This window comes from Bombyx mori, chromosome 24 (assembly GCF_030269925.1).
Source record: "Bombyx mori chromosome 24, ASM3026992v2".
In the NCBI taxonomy this organism is placed as follows: Eukaryota; Metazoa; Arthropoda; class Insecta; order Lepidoptera; family Bombycidae; genus Bombyx; species Bombyx mori.
In genome coordinates this window covers 10,722,936-10,747,314 of record NC_085130.1, presented here as the reverse complement: position 1 = coordinate 10,747,314, position 24,379 = coordinate 10,722,936, and the positions used below count along the sequence as shown (strand labels likewise).

At 39.3% G+C, this 24,379-nt stretch overlaps 1 protein-coding gene across 1 annotated transcript in view; it reads left to right on the top strand.

Annotated features, from left to right (window-relative positions):
- The window catches only part of LOC101740641 (unextended protein), a 57,819-nt gene extending 33,600 nt beyond the window's left edge, over positions 1–24,219 (top strand). Inside the window, exons 3-14 of the mRNA XM_004927288.5 lie at positions 125–664; positions 1,838–1,954; positions 3,378–3,549; positions 3,909–4,100; positions 8,449–8,592; positions 9,259–9,399; positions 9,811–9,953; positions 10,523–10,649; positions 11,646–11,775; positions 12,338–12,434; positions 13,332–13,394; positions 16,174–24,219. Of these exons, the coding sequence (XP_004927345.2) occupies positions 125–664; positions 1,838–1,954; positions 3,378–3,549; positions 3,909–4,100; positions 8,449–8,592; positions 9,259–9,399; positions 9,811–9,953; positions 10,523–10,649; positions 11,646–11,775; positions 12,338–12,434; positions 13,332–13,394; positions 16,174–16,272 (1,965 nt within the window). The 3' untranslated portion in view covers positions 16,273–24,219. The remainder of the gene's footprint in view (positions 1–124; positions 665–1,837; positions 1,955–3,377; positions 3,550–3,908; positions 4,101–8,448; positions 8,593–9,258; positions 9,400–9,810; positions 9,954–10,522; positions 10,650–11,645; positions 11,776–12,337; positions 12,435–13,331; positions 13,395–16,173) is intronic.
- The last annotated feature ends 160 nt before the right edge of the window (positions 24,220–24,379 follow it).

The following is a 24,379-nucleotide window of genomic DNA, read 5'->3' as shown; positions in this document are numbered from 1 at the left end:
TGTCTCAAGATAACCACTCAACGCTAGACAGGCCGTGAGCTGGTGCATCTGACTTATCAACTAGAAAGAATAAGAACTAGGAACTAGGTCATTTAAGTCCGTTGACCCAAAATTTTCTCCACAGGCTGAAAACGCCGACGAAGAGTCAGCTCTATTCAGACTGATAGCCCCCCCACCTCTAGAAGACTACATCTTCTACATCTGCGCGAAGAATTCGCCCCAAGACTCGTTCGTTCACCAAGGCCCAGAGAAATGGAAGGTTTTGGCCACACACAACAAACTCCTACCGCTGTGGGCCTCGCTGATCCTAATTGTGATACTGCTGGTATTGGCCTCGCTCTTCTCCGGTCTGAATCTCGGTCTGATGGCGTTGGACCGCACCGAATTGAAGATCATCGCGAACACGGGCACAGAGAAAGAGAGGAAGTACGCGAGAGCCATTATGCCGGTCAGGGCCCACGGGAACTATCTCCTCTGCACGATCCTGCTCAGTAACGTGGCCGTGAACAGCACATTTACGGTCATCCTGGACGATCTGACGTCTGGGCTGGTGGCGGTCATCGGTTCGACCTTGGCGATCGTGTTCATAGCCGAGATAACGCCGCAAGCCATCTGCGCTAGACACGGCCTGCTGATCGGAGCGAAGAGTATCTGGATCATGAAGGTGCGTAGTTTTATTTAGTAGAACTTGGTAAACTATCGACAGTACGCTTCGAAATATCTTTTTTGCCACGGCTTTGGAATGAACTCCCCTCCGCGGTGTTTTCCGAGCGCTATGACATGTCCCTCTTCAAACGAGGCTTGCGGAGAGTCCTTAACGGTAGGCGGCGGCTTGCCCCTGGCATTACTGACGTCCATGAGCTACGGTGACCATTTACCACCAGGTGGGCCGTATGGCCCTGTCGTATAGCCGTATGGCCCACCTGGTGGTATGCTCGTATGCCTGCAAGGACAATAAAATAATAATTTTTCATTGCCTATGCTAGTGAACGAAGTGACGGTACACTTAGTGTGACGTGGTTACCGGAATCCTTAGACATAATTTTTTATTGCTTCGATGGGTGGACGAGCTCACAGCCCACCTGGTGTTAAGTAGTTACCAGAGCCCATAGACATCTTCACCGTAAATGCTGCCACCCACCTTGAGATATAAGTTCTAAGGTCTCAAGTATAGTTACAACGGCTGCCCCGCCCTTCAAACCGAAACGCATTACTGCTTCACGGCAGAAATAGGCAGGGTGGTGGTACCTACCCGTGCGGACTCACGCGAGGTCGGCTGTGTCATAACTATTTATTACCATTTAAGCAAGTGGTAGGCGGAATTATTTAGGCGGATATAATTATTATTATTATTATTATTAATTCTTTATTTCAGTTTTGTTTTTTAAAACCATAACATTTTGTTAGTAGTAATTACTTATATCTATGTTAGTGACTTAAAAAATCTAACACATAACTCTCATTATATATATACATTTTAAACCATTACATTTTTTATTTTATTTTTTTTCTCCTTCCAAGTGCCTACTGCAAAGGCTATTATTGATCAGCAGTCCCTCGATCTTGCTCGATATGATTCTCAAAAGACTGTTGCCACTGTCACGAACTCGACGCAATAACGATGCACTTCTCTTCCGCATTATTGCAAAGAAGTCATCGGTGTGAGATGTCGCAAACATTGTGGATGCACTACAAAAGCGCGGCAGTGACAACATCATCCTAAATATAATATATATAATAAATAATATAATGTTCTCCTATAAAACCGCTGGTAGCTGGAATAACCCAGCGATTACGAAAATGCTATATGGGTAACGTTGTTGGAACTCTCCCGTAGATCGTCATGGGTATCTGCGCTCCACTCGCCTGGCCGACCAGCAAACTCCTGGACTACTTCCTGGGCGAAGAAATCGGCACTCATTACAACAGGGAAAGACTAAAGGAACTAGTCAGGGTGAGTTCTCGATTCATCATCATACGTGTTCACAGCCTTCAGTGAGAAGAAAAGGTACAGGCTTCTTGTTAGATCATCTATCTGGTTTTCTTTATTGGCTTCCTAGTATTTGCTTGCCATTCTGCCGCTTTAGTGGCTGGCGAAGGAATCGGGCACTGTATTATTGGATGGGAAACTGCGGCCCCTGGACGATATTTCTGCGGCCCGCGGCAGAGATAACAATTTTAGTAGATATTGGGCTTAATTCCCAATAAAACGCGCTAAAGCTAACTAAGTCGTCTGTCACTTTCATTTATTCCGGCCAGAAAATGGACATAAGTGATTGGTGAAATTTTAATTGTCAAATATTCAATTCATTCATCAACAATATTGAATATGTTAATTGGCTGGTGGTCAACTAAGCAGTCCAAAAATGTGTGGCCCGCAGTGATACACATTGTTCTATGTGGCCCTTGACCAGAAAAGTGTGACGGCCACTGTTTTAGACGGTACCCTGTGGTTCGTTGGACGGTATTAGCCCATAGACACAAGACAGATTCTCACTGGATCTTCTCATTGGGTCGCGATTTCGGCAACGAAGCACTGCTCCTGATAGGACCAGTGTTAGCAATTCTATTAGGCTGAGATCGTGAGCTCACCTACCCGTCCGCGCGTTGTCGGAATACTCCTACTACCAATGAATAGGTAGGGGGAGAAAAAAGGGCGGTGCTTACTATTTGAAGATATGAGTGAATGAAGGCGATATGTGTTTTTTTATTGCTTAGATTGATGGACGAGCTCACAGCCCCCTGGTGTTAAGTGATTACTGGAGCCCATAGACATCCACAGCGTAAATGCGCCACCCACCTTGAGATATAAGTTCTAAGGTTTCAAGTATAGTTACAACGACTGCTCCGCCCTTCGAACCGAAACGCATAACTGCTTCATGGCAGAACTAGGCAGGGTGGTGGCACCTACCCGTGCGTACTCATAAGATGTCCTACCACCATTTAGCTCACCCAAAAGCTCCGCCGCATCTTTGTTTTTCGGACACACCAACCTCCATGCTCTCCGAACTGGTTCCAGTATCTATCTCAGTAGATACAGCAGAAGCTACCAATAAGAAAAGCGCCCCAAAACCAAGTATCGTCATAGCGATTCGCATATTCATGTGGTGCGTTTGATATACACTCGTATTTGGCTCTAGGTCACGAATCACGGACTTACAAGATGTCCTACCACCGTTTGACTCACCCTAAAGCTCCGCCGCATCTTTTTTTTTTCGGACACACCAACCTCCATGCTCTCTGAACCGGTTCCAGTATCTATCTCAGTAAATACAGGAGGAGTTAACAATAAGAAAAGCGGCCCTAAAACCAAGTATCGTCATAGCGATTCGCATATTTGTGTCGTGCGTTTGATATACCCTTACATTTGGCTCTAGGTCACGAACCACGTTAACGATTTGGACAAAGAGGAGGTGAACATCATCTCCGGCGCCCTGGATCTTCGCAAGAAGACCGTCAAAGACGTGATGACGAAGCTCAAGGACTGCTTCATGCTGCCGATCAATAGCGTCCTAGACTTCGAGACCATGTCCGAAATCGTCAAATCTGGTAAGACCTTTATCCTGATCTGGATTCCTTTTTCAATAGATAGATAACCCTTCGACTGCCGTGTAGGTCACCGGTGCCCTACGCGGTTTACTGAAGTAATTAAGCCGATATCTGTTACCACTGATGGTGAGTGGTTACCGTCGCCCAAGGACTTCAGCAATACCAGGGGCAGAGCCAAGCCGCTGCCTACCGCTTAATACTCTCCACAAGCCTTTTTTGAAGAAGGACATGTCATAGAGCTCGGGAAACAAACTATTGTGGGCAATTCAAAGCTCATGTCTCAAGGTGAATTAACGTTGCTGATGTCCACGGGCCCCTGGCTTCTGTTGTCTAAGCAATAAAGAATACGATCTCGCCAGGCTACTCCCGCATCCCGGTGTACGAGGGTCACCGCGGGAACATCGTGACGGTGCTCTTCATCAAGGACCTCGCCTTTGTCGACCCCGATGACAACACGCCTCTGAGGACCCTCTGCCAGTACTACCAGAACCCTTGCAACTTCGTCTTCGAAGACGTCACCTTGGATGTCATGCTGAAGCAGTTCAAAGAAGGTAAGAGATCGAGTGACCTCTCACAGATCAATAGGGCTGTCAGTATAAATATCTATATATTAACACGTGTAGCAAAAACTTTGTACCCCTTTTTATGAAAATTGCGCGGACCGAGGAGTATGTAATTTCCCACGCCTACAGAGAATATAGAGAAGGAGTGCAGAATGTTAATATTTTTTTTAAATTATGCATAAAAAATACATTAAATCGATTAAAAAAACATTACACAACCTACCATGTATTGGACACTCACACGCATATGATATACTCGTTGTTTATTGTTAAAAACTTTTCTTATTGCTTAAAGTCTGTGGTCAAATTGAGAATAGATTAATATCGTGTGTCCTTAGAATTATTTATCTATATTGAAGTCTTATCGAAAACTGTGATTATAGAAGTATAATAAATAGTCTTACAATAGAACCATCATAATGTTCAAATTTAATTATTGTCGAATTTCGACTACTGGGTGACCGACCACTAGTATTAATAATAGCCCGAATTAGGATTCACTCACTTATGGGTGTTTAAGAATATTTTATTGTGACTGTAGAACATTCTCGAATTCGTTGGAACACACACACACACACGCACACACACACGCACGCACGCATGTACGCATGCACGCAGGCACACACAAACATCTTTTCTCCTACGTATTCTAGTAATCTCGAGGGGTTATTCTAGATTCACCGAATTAGTAGGTGAGCTCGCGGGGCTCAAACCGGGATTTTTGCTAACACTAGCCCTAGCAAGAGCCGTGCTTTACAGAATCTACCGCCGGATCGGAAACGCGACCCACTGAGAAGATCCGGCGAGAAACTCAGTGGCTTGAAAAGTCATCAAAATCGATCCACCCGTTTAGAATCAGTTCAATAAAATACACACGGATAGAAGAATTATGTTTTAAGTAGTTTTGATTGCGCCGAGGGTCGTCGGTTCGATTCCCACATCGCGCAAACAATCGTGTGATGAACAGATTCGTTTGCTCTTCGTCTGGGCGTTTATTATCTATATATGTATATATTTGAACGTATATAAGTATGTTTATCAGTTTCTGGTACCCATAACATGGAGAACACTAATTTACTGGTGGTAAGACGTCTTGTAAGTCCGCGCGGGTAGGTACGCCTTTTCCCCCCATTTCCCGGTTTGAAGGGCGGGGCAGCCGTAGTAACTATACTGAAACCTTAGAACCCATATCTCAAGGTGGGTGGCGGCATTGTCGATGTCTATGGGCTCCAGTAACCACTTAACACCAGGTTGGCCTTAGTATGGTTTTATTTTAATTTTTTACCTTAGTAGGGCTTAGATGGGTGTACGAGCTCATGCTCGTACACCCATCTAAGCCCTACGACCGTGCGTGATTTGTTCCCAATTACTTATAATATAACTAGTGACTCACCCTCGCTTCGCTTCGGAAACTAATTTATTATTGATTTCTCCACTATTTAATGGATGTTATTATACACATAAACCTTCCTGTTCAATCACTCTATCTATTAAAAAAGTGTGTGTGTCCGCTCCGACGCACGACTGGAGTGTACTGGATATAAAAAATTAAACGAAACAATACGAGAAATAGTTCTATATTACGACAACACGATACACTACAGATTATTAACAAATTAACGAGACACAAAACAAACGACTAACAAATATATGAAAATACAATAATGAGAGAAACGCGCGATCAGTACGAGGCTTTGTGGCGGACTGCCGGCGCAGCAGCCCGGCGTCACCTGCGATAACGCGGCCGCGCGTTGGCTCCTGATTGGCGCGCGCACGCATCACGCAATCAGGAGCCAATCAGGCGCATAACGCATTTCGTGTGACATGCTAGTACGATTTTGGTCCCCATAATTTTCATACCCCGGGCCTATATATGTAAATCGATTCTTAAGGAGTAAACTCCAAAAAAAACCGCATCAAAATCCGTTGCGTAGTTTTAAAGATTTAAGCATACACTAGAGGTCCCGCAGTAGTCGAAATTCGACTATAATTAATTGGAATTGTAAGTTTGTACACTATTATGATTGTATTTTATAATTCTATAATCACAAATTTTGCCAAGGCTACACTATAAAAAAAATATTAATAAAGACAAACCATATTCTATTCTCAGTTTGACAACAGACGTCAAGAACAAAAGTTTGACAATAAATAGTATGCATGCGTGTGTGCATCAAATACACGGTATATAGTGTGTGTAATGTTTTCTTTATTGATTTAATGTATCTTTTACGCATTATTTAAAAAAAAATTAGCATTGTGCACTTCTTCTTTATATTCTCTATAAGTGTGGAAAATTTCATACTCCTCCGTCCGCGCAATTTTCGTAAAAAGGGATACAAAGTTTTTGCTTTACGTATTAATTAATATACAGATTATAGATAAGGATATAGTGACAGAGAAAGCGACTTTGTTTAATACTATGTAGTGATGTTTTTGTTATTTAATTTTTTGACGGGTATCAAAACCGCGTCCCACACTGCACGGCGTATCGCCTCCGCAAATAACGAATGTCACCGAAATGCGCTCATCTCTTAACTGCGGTCTATTTGTGTACATAACGCGACACCTTCGGAGCGACCCACATCCGCGCCAGACTGGAGAATGTCGGAAAAAACTAACACCCGCTGCCAAATAACTTGCGTCTGATCTAAAAACGAGGTCAGACCTCAAGGTCGCGTCGAGGCATAAATACCCCGCGTGGAATAAGGCGAGGAAACCTCACAAAAGGCTCGGTCGCCTGGACGAAAAATAAAAACAAGGTCATGCCCAGACTCTGGCTTTGGTTAAGGCCGTTGATAGATTGGTCTTCCCGATAAAGACCTCGACTTTCAATGAACTGGACGAGGAATACGATCCTTCAGAATTCTTTTTTTCGTTTCCCTAAATCCGGGCAAGAGTTTCGTAAGAGGATATTGCAATGTTTTAGGCCTTGTTAGCTATTGCCGTATTTGCCCGATTACCAACCAAGGTCATTTTGAAGAGGTCCTGAAGTAATCTACTATGAATTCTTGCCTCGAATCCCAGGTCAGGGAATGAATTTGGAAAACCAGGAGAATCTCTTAAACGTATTTAAAGTATGCATATCAGTATCTGGTTTCCTTATTCCAGGAAATTCCAGTTCAGACCCAGGTGATAGTGTGTGATGTGGCTTCGTTTCCTGTTATTTACTTATTTGTAAATACTTTATTCATTCATTCATTCATTCATTCTATCACTCACTCATTCATTCACTTATTACACGCGATATTTGACCCCTCACAGAACTATTTAACTATTTAGTATTGGTGGTAGGACCTCTTGTGAGTCCTCACGGATAGGTCCCAACACCCTGCCTATTTCTGCTATGAAGCAGCAATGCGGGTTTAAAGGGTGTGGCAGCCGTTGTAACTATAGTGAGACCTTAGAACTTATATCTCAAGGTGGGTGGCGCATTTACGTTGTAGATGTCTATGGGCTCCAGTAACCACTTAACACCGGGTGGGCTGTGAGCTCGTCCACCCATCAAAGCAATAAAAAAACTATTCATTAAAATAGATTAGTCTTGGACGTCAGCTGGTCGAGATATGCTAGATTCAAACAATTCTAGATTGAAAACACCGAGGTTACTGTATCGGTCTCACAGAGTATCGCCTGGAGCTGACCACATTCTGAGGGCTTTTGGGTTAAGTGCGTCATTATATAGTGGTCCACCACTGAGCGTAGGTCTCTCCAAATTCACATCACCGAACTCGATCCTCCTAATTCCTTCAGCTCCAACCGGCCTGGTCTCCACTCGAGAACCGGTCAGCTAAAAACGATCGCCTTCACTAAGCGAATAAATCGCATTTCATAATACAGAATCAAAATGGCCGACGCCCAACTTCTTAGAACTATTGTATATAAATAATAATCGATATTCATTTTCGCCATCACGTGTGGTTTCACCATGATTTAATGTCTCGATGACGGCACGTAGCCAGACAGACATGCTGATGTGTTTATTTTATATATATGTATATACGTAATTTATGTTTATTGCAATCGTATCGAAATAAAATTTGTGCTCTTTTTATCTTTAAATTACCTAATACGTGAAGCAAAAACTTTGTACACATTTTTATGAAAATTGCGCGAACGGAGAAGTATGAAATTAACCACAATTATAGAGAATATAGAGAAGGAGTGCAGAATGTTAATATTTTTTTTAAGTGATATGTACATAAAAAATACATTAAATAAATAAAAAACATTAAATTATACTCATTCTTCAGGGGATTCGCTCGTGAGCATCTGGGACGCCTTAAGCTGAAACACCTGTAAATTACCCCTTGTTAAAACCTCTATATCTTTTCAGGGCACAAAGGTCACATGGCGTTCGTTCAGCGCATCGAGGAAGGCGATGGGGATCCCATATACGAGACAGTAGGCCTACTGACTTTGGAAGACGTCATCGAGGAGATGATCCAAGCAGAGATCGTGGATGAGACCGATGTCTTTAGTAAGTACCGGTTTCCAGGTCTGGTCGCGCGGCCTCTGAGCACCGTTCGTGGTTTGATCACTAATGATTCCAATAATGGCTGCGAGGAATCACTGCAAAACGTAGAATCGGGAGCCTGGCACGTAAAAATAAAATTATTCCACTCCTGCAGTCTTCTTTTCCAAAATCTTCTTTATTATAATAATAAAAAATATAATTGAAACTTTTTTACGCCTTGGTCATTTACAATCGTGTCCGCCATCTTCCTTTTCTCTGTCATTCTCTTTTCCCTTTCTTACCGTTTTCTCTTATTTTTTTTTATTGCTTAGGTGGGTGGACGAGCTCACAGCCCACCTGGTGTTAAGTGGTTGCTTGAGCCCATAGACATCCACAACGTAAATGCGCCACCCATCTTGAGATCTAAGGTCTCAAGTATAGTTACAACGGCTGCCCCACCCTTCAAACCGAAACGCATTACTGCTTCACGGCAGAAATAGGCGGGGTCCTCACAAGAGGGGCACCTCACAAGAGGTCCTACCACCAGTAACTCTAATCTATCTATCACTCTCTAAACATGGCAACACCAGCAAAGAATTATTTGCCGGCGACTAGCCACTGGCTTTGGCTTGGACATTGACATTCTGGAAGACATAAAAGTAACCAATTTTATCCTCTCCATGTTTACAGGCGACAACCGCACCAAGAAGCGCTTGACCCGGCCAGTCAACAAGTTCCAAGATATAGGAGCTTTCATGGGTCACCAGGAGCACCAGCGCGTCCACGTATCCCCGCAGCAGGTGCTAGCCACCTTCCAGTTCTTGAGCACGAGTGAGTATCTGACCACAGCCCAACGATGAGCCTTGACCTACAATGTACCCTTAAAATGAGCATTACCTATCTGTTTGATCTCTCAGTAGACCACTGGCCAGTGGTGAGACATGACCTATAATGTACTCTTAAAATGAGCATTACCTTTCTGTCTGATCTCTCTCTAGACCACAGCCCAGCGATGAGCCTTGACCTACAATGTACTCTTAAAATGAGAATTACCTATCTGTCTGATCTCTCTTTACACCGCAGCCCAGTGATGAGACATGACCTATAATGTACTGTTAAAATGAGCATTACCTATCTGTCTGATCTCTCTTTACACCGCAGCCCAGTGATGAGACATGACCTATAATGTACTGTTAAAATGAGCATTACCTATCTGTCTGATCTCTCTCGTTGTGTTCCCAGGCGTGGACCCATTCCGTCCTGAGATGATCTCAGAGACAGTTCTCCGTCGACTGCTGAAGCAAGACGTCATACAGCACATCAAGCTGAAGGGAGATGAGGATAAGAACGACATCAAACGCTTCGTTTATCAGGAGGGGAAGCCGGTACGTACTGGTTGGGGGGGGGGTCAAGAAGTCAAGTTCTATTATTACTTAATATGAATGAAGCTCATGGCTCACCTGATAAGTGGCTATTGGAGCCCATAGACATCAGCAATGTAAATGCGACCGCCCATCTTAAGGCGTGAGTCCCTAAATCTCAGTTCTACATCTAAATTAGGCAGGGCGGTGGTACAAGACGCTCTACCAGTCAAGGTCCTCTATTGCTTACATAGGCGGATGAACATACGGCCCACCTGATGTTAAGTGGTTACTGGAGTTTATAGACATCTACAACGTAAATGCCGCCACCCACCTTGAAACATAAGTTGTGAGGTCCTCAGTATAGTTACAACGGCTGCCCCACTCTTCAAACCGAAACGCAATTTCTTCACCGTGGAAGTCAATCGTGAACATTTGTTGAGTACGAGTATTACATTAGAAAAATTGCCTGCAAGATTCGAACACCGGTGCATCGCTACATACGAATGCACCGGACGTCTTATCCTTTAGGCCACGACGGCTTCAATTATTGATCGCGTATTTAACTATATCAATCGTCTGTCTGTCAATAGGTGGATTATTTCGTGTTGATCCTGGAAGGTCGCGTGGAGGTCACCGTCGGAAGGGAGAACCTGGTTTTCGAAGCTGGACCCTTCACGTACTTCGGAGTGCAAGCTCTGACCCAGAACGTGGGACTAGGTGAGGAATCCATCCATGTGAATACTTCATTAAAATGGCAAGAAGAACGTAAATAATTCTAACGCGTAAATACGCACTGGGGCTCGGAAAACATAAAAATCTACCGAATTACAAGTTAACACTGTATTCAACGCTTAGAACACTTAAAACACTTCACAAACACTTTAAAATTCTCAATTCGCTTCTTCCACTTCGCTTCAGGTGATCCGTTCGCTGCGAAACAGCGAGTAGTTCCGATTACTAACTAACTGCTTGTCATCCCTGCGACGCTTTTATAGCCGATACCACATCCCTAGAATTATCGAGAATATTCCAAAAATCTAGAGTATTGTGTTTCCGCTATCTGACAATAGATGGCGTTGTATTTCTCGAGCGTTCTAGGTGCTACTAGGTCCTTCGGTATTCATTTGACTATTCGACGATAGATGGCGTTACTCTTACCGGCGTAACCATATTAATACGTGAAACAAAAACTTTGTACCCCTTTTTACGAAATTGCGCGGACGGAGGAGTATGAAATTTCCCACACTTATAGAGAATATAGAGAAGGAGTGCACAAAGCTAATATGTTTTTTCAATAATGTAAAAGATACATTAAATCAATAAAGAAAACATTACACACACTGCCATGTATTTGACACACACACACACATATGTATAATACTCTTTGTTTATTGTCAAACTTTAGTTTGTCACAAAATGTCGTCAAATTGAAAATAGGTTAACATTGTTTATCTTTAATATTATTTGTCTATAGTGTAGTCTTGGCGAAATCTGTGATTGTAGAAGTATAATAGTCTTTGACAAAATAACCATAATAATGTTCAAGCTTATAAATTCAATTAATTATAGTCGAATTTCGACTACTGCGGGACCACTAGTATTTTGAAATTTTTGTTAATGACCCGTGCGAAGCCGGAGCGAGCCGCTAGTGTGTAGTAAAGGTGACCTTCAACATGCTCAATTAGCGACCTCAAGGTTCGAATATCCTTCCAGCGGAGGCTCCTGCACCATCGACCCTCGGCTCCCTGCAGAACCTCAACATGGACTCGATGCTGCGCCACACCTTCGTACCTGACTACTCAGTCAAGGCCATCGCTGAACTATACTACCTCACCATCAAACGGTAAGCATCGGAGAACCACCACCAGAACCATTGACTTCCACGGTGAAGGAATAACATAACGGTGTAATAAAAATCAAATACCCGCAAAATTATGATTTGCGTTATTACTAGTGGTAGGACCTCTTGTGAGTCCGCGCGGGTAGGTACCACCACCCTGCCTATTTCTGCCGTGAAGCAGTAATGCGTTTCGGCTTGAAGGGTGGGGCAGCCGTTGTAACTGAGATCTTAGAACTCATATCTCAAGGTAGATAGCGACATTTACACTGTAGATGTCTATTAGCTCCAGTAACCATTTAACACCAGGTGGGCTGTGAGCTGGTCCACCCATTTAAGCGAAAAAGAACTCTTCAAATGTTAGACAGACGACTCAACCTTGAAACGCGATCCCGAAGTCTCAAATAATCCACGTGTGAGCTCGTGTTGTCTCCAATTTCACACCAGAAGAACAATAAGCTAGTTCATTCGATAATTAATGAACAGAACGCGCAATGTAACGCAATCAAGGGGCAAAGTGCGATGACCCTTACCCGGCCCGCATTGTAATCTGTTCTCGTTCGCACAGGTCAATGTACTTAGCGGCTAAACGCGCCACGCTCATGGAGAAGGGGGTGCTCAACAAGGGCGGCACTAATGAGCAGATCGAACCAGAAGTGGATAAGGTGAGTGATGCTCAGGATATATATATATCTAAATATATTTGAACTGAAACTTCTTTAGTATCGTTGTGATTTTAAACTCGATGAAACGAAAAAATAAGTCCATAGAGACACAAACACATAAATGTATAGGATTCAGCCGGCGAGAGAGCGAGATAGAACACATTAGACGTTCTCAGTGTAGCGTTTTTTTAATACATCGCCATCTATGACATTTTTTAATACTAACATGTGTATGAAACCTCTTGTAGCGAATTTTAATTTAGGATTGTACGTGAAGTTAAAACATCAATTCACAGAGATTCACAGGCGCTACCTCATACTATTCAAGATGATTTACAATTATTATTTACTAATGACAAAATTTTACACATACTTAGACATTTAGGATAATTGTATTTTAATTTTTGAAGGTTTCACTTCTACCACGTGTGAATTGAACACTTTTTTTTTTGCCTCAGCTGATAGCCTTGAGAGGCTATGTCAGCGTAACCGGGCGAGTAGTAGGTTAGCTCACGGGGCTCAAACCAGGAGTGTTGCTAACATTGACCCTAACAAGAGCAGTGCTTCGCAGAATCTACCATCGGATCGGAAACGCGACCACTGAGAAGATTCGGCGAGAAACTCAGTGGGCTGTGTCTGTGGGTTAATTTACTCTATTAAGAACGATGACCGGTGCTTGTAGTACCTAAAAGCACCGTTAGTGGATCGGGAGGATCCGAAATGACATGTATTGGGCCGCTGTTACTCCGCCGAGGCAGTGGAATGTATCGCTATCTCTTTCGCACGCGGTCGTAAAATCATTATGACGTCACATTTTTCTGAGCTTCTCGTCTGTTCGCAGCGAAAGCTTCGTAAGCACAGAGGTCGGTACTAATGTCGTTACGTTTCTATTCGCAGTTACTTCGCGAAGGCGACAGGATCGAGGAGGTCCGGGAGAACGAGGAGTCGCCCAAATCACAGGTACGCATCGACTTGTCACGTTTTGAGTATAATCTAAACTTTTTCTACGTTTCCGATTGAAGGCGCAAAGGGTCGCGGACCAGACAGCCAAGTCAGTGAAATGAGGAGCAGTAGAAGTGCATCAGTTGATGCCTCCAATGAACACTACTCTAACTCAAAATTTTTAAATTTTCGTTCTTCACGCATATCGCTTCACTATTTTAAAAGTATTACTAATCATTATTGATGTAGTTCGAAGCAAGAGTAAATCAGCTAGTTACACAAGAAAAAACCCATAAATATATCTGCAATAATAAAGATTTTATCAACTTTTTTTTCGTTTAAACGCTCCTCCTGTAAACCTACGAATTTGGAGTTAGCGTAGTGTTCATTGGAAGTGTGGCGCGTAGCCATCATACAACGCAAGATAATTGACAGATGCCTGAATCTCGCTTACGACATTTTCAAGATAAAGCGCATATATACAAGTTCCGAACAACAACATTCGGACCGTCGGTCTACCGAGCTAATATCACCCGCTCGGTGGAAGATCTTCCCTTTGTCGTTAAGCCTCCAAAGAGGCATCGATCTGACGATTTTTTTAACTATGCTGATAGCCTTGGGAGGCTATTTCAGCTTTGCCCTAACGTGTAGGTAAGATCACGGGGCTCAAGCCGGAGCGTTGATAACACTGGCCCTAGCAAGAGCAGTGCTTCGCAGAATCTACCACCGGATCGGAAACGCGACCCACTGAGATGATCCGGCGAGAAACTCAGTGGGCTGTGTCTATGGGTTAATTCGTGGGAACTGACGATGATCAGCCACTGATGCTCTTGGGAACGATAGCCAACTGCTAATCTGAAATCGACGGATTTTATATCGATACTAGTGTTGCCTTTATCGAAATTGACCAAAAAAACCGTCAAGGACCTAAGCTGTGAATAAATTCCTCATATATACGACATGTTTCACGACAAAGGGAAGATCTTCCACCGAGCGAGTGATATTGCTCGGTAGACCGAGACGGTCCAAATGTTGTGGTTCGGAACTTGTATATATGCAAGCTTATCTTGATAATGCGTATATCTTGATATGCGTAAATCTCGTAAGCGAGATTCAGGCATCTGTCAAATATCTTGTGTAATCATATAAAATAAAAATATTTTTTTTATTAATCATAAGAAATGAATATAATCAAGTTTTAGTTACATAGGTATATAATTTTTTGTTTTTGTTGTCAATGCACTGTCGATTGCACCTATAATTGATGTGACATCTGTCATGTACGTATTGACGACAATTTGTCAATGTTTGGTATTGATGGTCACTTTTTTGGTGCAACTAAATAAATATATAAATTATGGCTACCTGTCACACACGGGTTCTATCTAAAATGTGGGTAGTCGAAAAAAGATCACATAACGCATGTGCGATGTATATAAAATAAATAAATAAAATGCTATCTCTTTCACGCCGCTAGGACCATAAAAAGGATAAACACATTTGAATCAAACGGTTGGTACGTTAATCTATTTATTTGTTCTTTGGAACTGGTGGTAAGACGTCTTGTGAGTCCGCGCGGGTAGATACCATCACCCCGCCTATGACTGCCATGAAGCAGTAATGCGTTTCGGTTTGAACATCAGGTAGACCGTCAACACGTCCACCCATCTAAGCAATAATAAAAATCAAAACAAAATATACCCTCATATTTGAAGTATATCCCTTAAATACTCTCAGGATGAAGGAATAAAACATCGCTTATTGAAAATCGTATTTAAAACAAAATACTATTTTAATTAAATAGAATTGTGAGCACGAGATGGTTAGATGACACGCTTGTACCGTATGTTCAATGGGGAGTGCTCTGAGGAATTGTTCGAGATGATACCCTCATCTCGTTTTTACCATCGCACCGCCCACCATCGGAGTAGAGTTCATCCATACTGCCTGGAGCCACTGCGGTTATCCACAGTGCGCTTCCAGAGGTCTTTTTGGCCACGTACCATCCGGCTATGGAATGAGCTCCCCTCAACAGTGTTTCCCGAGCGCTAAGACACGTCCTTCTTCAAAGGAGAGCTTGTGGAGAGTACTTAACGGTAGGCAGCGGCTTGGCTCGCCCTTAGCAACGCTGATGTCCATGGGCGACTGTAACCACTCACCAGCAGGTGGGCTGTACGCAGGTCTTCCTGCAAGGACAATAAATAAATAAAAACAACTTCACCTCTCAAGCATCTAACGCCATTTCAAATAGATACATCGAAAGAAATCTTCAAAAATGTTCAACTTCAAATTTCTTTTATTGCTCAGCTAGTTGTAAACCGCGACTCCGCTCGCGCGATCAACGGATAGTGCCAATATAGTTGGGAATGATTTTTTTTTAACCTACTTTCTGATTTAAATACTGTCAGAATTTTTTTTTAATATGCCATTCAATTCATCGATAGTTTTGACGAAACAATTGGGACAAACAAACTTTCCCATTAATAAATAAATAATAACAATTACTATTTTCTGAGTTGCGATATTCATGTTTGAACCAGACAGGTCCGAAATTATGGTAGATTTTTTTTTTATGTTTTTATTGCCCTGGTAGGCAGATGAGCATACGGCCCACCTGATGGTGAGTGGTTACCGTCGCCCGTGGACTTCAGCAATGCCAGGGGCAGAGCCAAGCCGCTGCCTACCGAAATTTCTATTTTAATTTTATTGAAATAAAAATAGAATTTTTATTGAACCTATTTCTATTTCACCCAACAGACAGACACCCTTAATCTAACGTTATGGTTATGTTTTCCAGTTCGTACCCTCATCGGCGAGTCCTCGCACCAACTCGACCTTCAAGTCTCTCCTCGACAAAGAAGCAGCTGAAGAGGAAGAAAAACTACTAAAAAAGTAGAACCGCCATCGTCAAAAAACATAGCAACACCGAAATAGAATACGACAACAAAATAAATTAGCAATATCTGCCTTCCTGATCGAGTTAAATTTTGAATCAACGTGTATTTAACCCTTCGACTCATGTGTAGGTCACCGGTGACCTACGCGGCGCCCTCAAGCAATTGAAGACATGAGCGGATGAAGGGGATATGATACAATTTGTTAATTTTTGAGAGAAACCGACAACAGACTTGTTACTTGTACTTTTTCTTCGTACATATACTGAGACCTTATATCTATAGAACTTATATCTCAAGGTGGGTGGCGCGTTTACGTTGTAGATGTCTATGGGCTCCTGTAACCACTTAACACCAAGTGGGCTGTGAGCTCGTCCACCCATCTGAGCAATAAAAAAAAATCATAAAAAATACTTCAGTGTGATTAATGCGAGTTTTTTGACGTTCTCGATAGCGTAAAAGTTAACTCGAATTTGTATGCAGTTGGAAAGTTTGCCTACGTTTGCCGCTAGGGGCGCTGTTTCAACACGATTGAAATTTGAGTTAACTTTTACGCTATCGAGAACGTTAAAATACTCGCATTTACGTAGGGCACCGGTGACCTACACCGCAGTCGAAGAGCTTAACGAAAACATCAAGAAATCTGTTCAAATACAACAAAACAGATGTAGTGTTCGTGTCGAACGAATTTAGACTCTTTAGCCGTTGCATTAAAGTTGTAATTGCCTTGATTGTTTAACAACACTAATTCTATGTGAACGTGATATATTATATGTAACTCGGTGAGAGATGCGGAATTATTGTATGAAGATATATATTTATATATGTTAAGGAATGAAAAACTGTTTGGTTTAAGTGACATTTATCTAGGTAATTAAAGATCCGTTTTATTTGGTATCAGCGTCAACAGTTCGATGCTTTTGATTGAACTTCAATTAAGCTTACTCCGTTCAAATAGCAGAAGACGCTTTTTTTTGTTATTAAATTTTTTCCAAATAAAAAAAAAAAATTAATAATAATAAATATTTACTATCAATCACGCCACGTTAACTGGTCCCGTGATAAGTTCGTAAAGAACTTGTGTAACAGGTAAACGGAAATAAATGTAAGATTTTATTATACACATACATAATATATTTAATATACATCCATAACCCTGGAGAAGACATTTTATATTTATCACACAAATGTCTTCCCTTGGTAGGATTCGAACCAGCGATCCCCTCGTGTAGTGACCGTGTCACTTACCACTACACCAGACGGCCGTTAAAAATGGCTCTCCTGTAAAGTTGCAAACAGTATTGCTCAAACCAAATGACTTTTCACTCCTTCATATATATATTTATATATCAATAATTTTTTGTTGTCGTACATTATTACCTCTAATGCAAATTATGAACAATATTTATATACTATTAATATAACTACAGTGACTTAATATTTTTAATTACCAAAAATAATAACAAAAAAAAATAAAAAATAGCATAACGTTATTTAAATGTAGCGCGCTACCTGCTATTTTAAGCGTTTATATAGCGCGCCCTATTTCAACGTACAAAATATATAATTTTGAAAACGTATTTAGAGTTACGAAGGACGCTTTTTATCGAACTTTACAGGAATGAGCGAGACTTTCGCTTTGAAATACCGGATCGTGTGCTAAAATTATGATAATAAAAGCGTATAAAACATCAAACGCTAAACTATAGATCGCGTTATGTGTAAAAGCTGCCTTATTCAATTCAACTTGAACACGTTTAGTAGTAAAAGCTCTTTATTCGCTTGATACATGTTCCGTAAATATGGAAATACCTGATCAAGGAATGGTATACAGAATTATAAAGAACTAGAGGTCCCACAGTAGTCGAAATTCGACTATAATTAATTGGAATTGTAAGTTTGTACACATACTATAATCACATATTTCGCTAAGGCTACACTATAAAATAATATTAATAAAGACAAACAATATTTAGTCTATTCTCAATTTGACAACAGACGTCAAGTACAAAAGTTTGACAATAAATAGTATACATGCGTGTGTGCGTCAAATACACGGTATGTAGTGTGTGTAATGTTTTCTTTATTGGTTTAATGTATCTTATGTGCATTATTTAAAAAAAATATTAGCTTTGTGCACTTCTCCTCTGTATTCTCTAAAAGCGTGGAAAATTTCATACTCCTCCGTCCGCGCAATTTTCGTAAAAAGGGATACAAAGTTTTTGCTTCACGTATTAATATATAGATACGCTCCTTACGTGACAAATTAAAAACATACTTTAGGCCTAATTGTAATAAGGTCTATTTTACTGTTTTTTTAGTCGATTTCAGGACGTGCTTAATTCAGTTGGATACGTACATATTGGAATCCTTTTTATCAATTTGTATGTACCGATGTACCAATTAGATCGACGCATAAAGAAATATTTAGCCGTGAATATAAAGAGGGTCGCTAGTGAAAACTTGAATGAAGGAATCGCGAATAAGGAGCTTTTACTGTATATTAATAAAGTAATTTAGATAATTTCTTATAGTAATTCTTTAACAACAAATTCGTTTAGATTTTAGAGTCTTTTTATTTAAATATTATTTGTTTTTTGTCGCATCTAATGTACTTAGTAAGTAATATCACTATTGCGAGCCTATATCACGAGTAGGAGCGTGCTAATGAAAATTCACCGACTTCCTAAAAAGAGGCATTGTCGTTACGCCAAACGACGTAAAAAAAAAACAAAATCGCATTTAGAATTTTCGGCCTACGACTTTCAAAGATAGTCCCTATTGACTTAGATATAGAGTACATAATCATATTTTTACAAATATATACATACATATATATATATATAATCAAACGCCCCAAAAAATTCCCGATAAAGTGCCTAGATAGCGTATTAGCGCTAAGGTAAGTTTCATAGAAATATCGTTATGTTTTTGATAAATTTTTCATATATTAAAATGTCTTTTAAGATTGTACTAAAATATAACTTTAGATCGTAGTATGGAGGGTAGAAGTAAGAAACACTATCTCGGTGTATTAAAAAGTATCCGTTGAAAGAAAAACCAATTAAGGTGGCGCCACTGTAGCATGTGGAAGGATTTTTAAATATAGCGCCATAAACTATTAAAATTAGGATAATAAATTATGAATGAATTCTTACTTTAATAGTAATAAAAATAAATAATTTAGATTTTAAATACTGCATATTTTTAACCGAATTCAAAAAAAGAGGAAGTTCTCAATTCGACTATGTTTTTTTTATGTTTGTTACCTCATAGCTTTTGACTGGGTGAATCGATTTTGATGATTCTTTTTTTATTAGAAAGCTGACGCTTCCCGTGTGGTCCCATTTCAATTTAGTCCAGTTCTGATAATAATATCCACGAGAAAACCTTATAAGTCTTAAATTTGCATTAAGTACGTGCGCGACAAATAGATGAATAACTCAATAACTCAATATCACGCCAACCGATTTATCCGATTATTATTGTTTTTAGTGTATATTAATTTGTTTTGGAATATCTTTTTGTTTTTGCTATTCGAAGTCGGTTTTTGTTAAAGCATGTCTATATACAATTATTAATCACCCAAGTCACGATCAAAATATTAAATTTTTCAATCCGGGCACAATTGACTCAATTTATAACTGCTATATTCATATAATTTCCGCTTGCTACACTAGCGCTATGTCGGTGAGTCTCCCAACAACAACGCGCTGTTTACAGATGGACACTTTATCAACGTGTCCCCTATACAAGATGGTACTTTTTGTTACTACCCTCAATAGTTCGCATGCACGCTTAAGGCGGAATAGAACAAAATTATATGTCGTTAAATCAGTAATATCAGCACAACATTATGTATAAGTATACATATATAAAGTCTTTACCTACGAAATCGCCATTTAATATTATTAATCATTTTATTGGTGTTAGGATGTCTTGTGTGTCCGCGCGGGTGGGCACCACCATCGCGCCTATTTCAGCCGTGAAGCAGTAATGCGTTTCGGTTTGAAGGGCGGAGCAGCCGTTGTAACTATACAGAACTCATAATTAAGGGTGGTTGGCGAAATTTACGTTGTAGATGTCTATGGGCTCTAGTAACCGCTTAACACCAGGTGGGCCGTGAGCTCGTCCAACCAACTAAGCAATAAATTGGTGAGTTACGGCGGTCCCAAGGGGCCGCTAATTTTGGGTTGGCAAAGTAATAGTATCCACCCACAGGGACCAGTCCTTAACCTGTTAAATCGCGTTACGAATGGCTAGTATTTCTAATAGGACAATTTCATAGGTGAAGATTTGTTAACGCTAAACACTGACCTATAGATTGTGTGTCGCTTTGTTCGATTGCCGTTTTAAACTTGCTGGCAATGCGTTGACCTTGTCAATGTCAATCGCGTTGTCTGACCGCGAATTAAGGATAATCTGCGTTTAAATTGAAGACGAATTTTGATATAATAGTTGTCATTAGTGCGAGAGAGGGGTGAAAGGACATTTGGTATCAGCATCAACAGTTCGATATATTTAACTGAACTTCAATTAACTTCATTCAAATAGCTAAAGAACGTTTTTTTGTTGTGATTTTTTTTTCCATGTTGTAAATTTTAATTGAATATGCAATTTCGAAAAGGCCACATCTCTGAAAATGTAAAATGTTCAGGAAATGAAAAAAAAAAAACTGATTATTTTCTAAAGCAGTGTAAAATTTAAAATATTAACTTTTGAGATATATTTTAGTGTTAATTAGCAATTGAAAATTACTGGACTTATTATAAAATGAGTGTAGGGGTAAGCCTCAAAACTACATGTATATGAAAAAACGTGTTTGACAAAAAATATGCGACATGTGCCCTTTTCGTAATTGCATATTCAGTTAAACCGAATAGCTTTTCTCCTCTCGACGTCTTTTTAACCAATTCAAATAAACTACATATCAGGGCTTAGGCATTGTCTTACGCCCTTCCAAGTCTACCGTTGTTATGAAAAAATAAAAATAAACCCAAAACCAAAAAAAGTGCCTTAAGTGAAACAAATGCTTCCAGAAAAAAAAACGAAATAATAGCAGAACTTAAAAAAGCGTCCCCAAAAACGTACCTTAACTTATAAACGTTAAAACGATCGTTATAACGGTGCTATTTCTATAGTCCTATCATGACTTTTTACACTGCCATAATGGTACTTACAGGAGTTTGTGTGTGTATGTGTGCTTCAAAACTTTATTCTTACAGTTTCAGTGGTCCACGCCCGCGCAAATGACGTATCTAAAAGCAATGGCGTCACTGCTTCAATCGATTTCGATTTTATAATAAATGGTAACGAAAAAAAAAAATCGATTTTCATGAGTCTAAGACATAATTAGGACTACTTTTTTAACGGTTTTTTTTTATTGACATGACAGCGTTTGTTACGTTACGAATGCGTCAAAGTTTTGAGTGACATTTGAAAATGCACAATATTTAATATTGTATTGATAAAGATAGAGGCATTTTATATACACCCAATTGGAACTATTATATTAGCAAAGGGAACTTTAATTATAAAATAAAATATTATATTATTATTATTTTTGTATTGTGTTTGTATTATGTAATTAATCAGATTAATAAAATAAAAAGTTAGTGTTTTAAAAACAAAAATTAAATTACGATTTAAGATAAGAAAAGAATTAGAATCATACATATATTAAGAATATAAATACATATATTATACAATTATTTATAAATATATGAAATATCATTTGCATATAGTGAAAATAGTCGCTACATTGAATCCATAGTGAAATGTTTCGGTTGCATAGGTTATTGGAAAGTGTCACAAAAATCACTGCAAAATAATATTGTCTTTAATGAGTCGTTTTCAAATGGGCCGCCAAAAAAAGTAAGGATTTCATGAATTTAAACTTTGTCTAATTTTCCATATTTTTTTTGCGTTTAGGTGTGTTCAGAATAAAAAAAATGCTTCATCACAATTAAGTCAATCATTAATTTATTAATAATATTATATAATATTCATTTATGTTTTTCATTCTACGCATTTGATAACGCCAACACGGATGACAATTTAAATAGGAACTTTTTTAAAAGCTTAAAAATCGTACTTCTTTTGTTTTTAATAATGTTCTAATATCCAGTTAGTTTTCCTTTATTACTGTAGTATATACTGATTAAATAAAATTGCCGAATTTCAACACGCATTGGAAAAATAGCAAACAAGTTAGAATTTGAATTTCGGACCAGTGATACGAATGAGATTTGGGGTAGTTTTTTATGTATAACTCCTAATTTAACAGTGTTCACGAATATATAGTTATAGGACCACGTGCCTGTTGTCATGACAACGAATTTACTGTGACTTATAATTACGGTAACGTTAAGGTTATGAGAATAAAATCAAATGACTCGCTTTTGGCCCCAAATTTGAAAACTACCCTATTAATGTTTTATGGTAACGCTTTTCATAGCTACACACTCTGTTCGGTGACATAACGAACTTCGTTCCAATTTATTAAAAAAAAAAAAACGCAATATATAGGTAGGTATCGTTAAAGTAGTTTTAATTATTTCTCGACAATGTTACTCACAGTGGCAACAAATCACTTGCCTTGGTAAGCGTCAAGTTCAGCGCTAGCGGTGACCCGTATAGTGAATCGATAAAAGTAAAGCAGCTAACCTTCCTATAACCCATTTTTACTGGTGGTAGGACCTCTTGTGAGTCCGCACGAGTAGGCGCCACTACCCTACCTATTTCTGCCGTGAAGCAGTAATGCGTTTCGGTTTGAAGGGTGGGGCAGCCGTTGTAACTATACTAAGACCTTAGGACTTATAATAATAAATAAGTGGTCCTACCACCAGTAACTATGCACTATGAACACACAATATTTGAGAATAACCGAAATTTTACTGCTTATTTTTTATGTATACATTATAATAGGTAAAAAAATACACACAGGCATAGTTGAGATATTTCATTCAGAAAAAATCCTCTGATTTGGCACAACACGGGACTTTGTAGGAATTTATCTACCGTGTTATTTTAAGGGGGTTATCTGTATTTTAAAATTAATTCTATGTACAAATAACATTAATTGTAAATGAAAATTAAAATCGTGATTGAAATTGTAATTTGTTATTACATTTAATTAAATTAATGAATTTTACATACATAACTTTTGAATGAGTATACATTTAAGAAAACAAATCTCTGATGTGATTTCAAGGGAATTTTAGCAAATTTTTCAATTTTTGTTTTTGTCTGTTTATATTTATAGATGATTGTACCAACGATTCTGAGTTTATTAATTGTTTTGTTATTGTTCACACGAATCATTACGAAAATTTTAGTTTTGCGCCAATTTCAAAACTTTTTCCGTCATAGATAATAAATACAAATAATGTTACCACACTGTTCGACTTCACATTCGCTACGTGGGTTGCCTCTTCATAAGTTAAAAAAGTCCACAGATCAGATCGCTCTGCTAGAGTAAAAAAACATCGATGAAGTTTGTTTGTTGTTAGTTTGTTCTGTTGGAAATTTACACTTTTTAACGAGTTTTTCGAGACAAAAACTCCCCCACTAGACTTAATAAAATGGATGCGAAGTCGATTGGTGTTAAGATCTTCCGAGTCAAAAACAAATATGAAATTTACCTAAGTCTTCAATACAACAATCATGAACTATGGACGGATTATTGATTATTACAAAAATATACAACATAAATATGTACTTAATGTGAATTTGTAATAACATTAAAATTAAACAAACCTCAGTCGTGAATTTTGGAGGGAATTTCGAATATCGAAAAAAAAAAGAAATTAGAAAAAATATGGCGTTTTTTCACAATCACATTATATTCGTGAAATATTTACAAGTTTGTCCGTAAGTAGTGTATGTACGTAATCAATTTTAATGTTATATCGTTTTAATGGTAATTAATGATTTATTGAGCTTACAAATGATGTTTTATTTTTTATCACCATTCACAGCCGAGGGTTACATTATTTTTCTCCTATCTAATTGTTGGTAGCCTAAGGAGCTATTCTAAGTACCCGCGGACGGGTAGGTGTGTCCACGGGCCCAACCTGGGAGAATTTTCTAACGCTAGCCCTAGCAAGA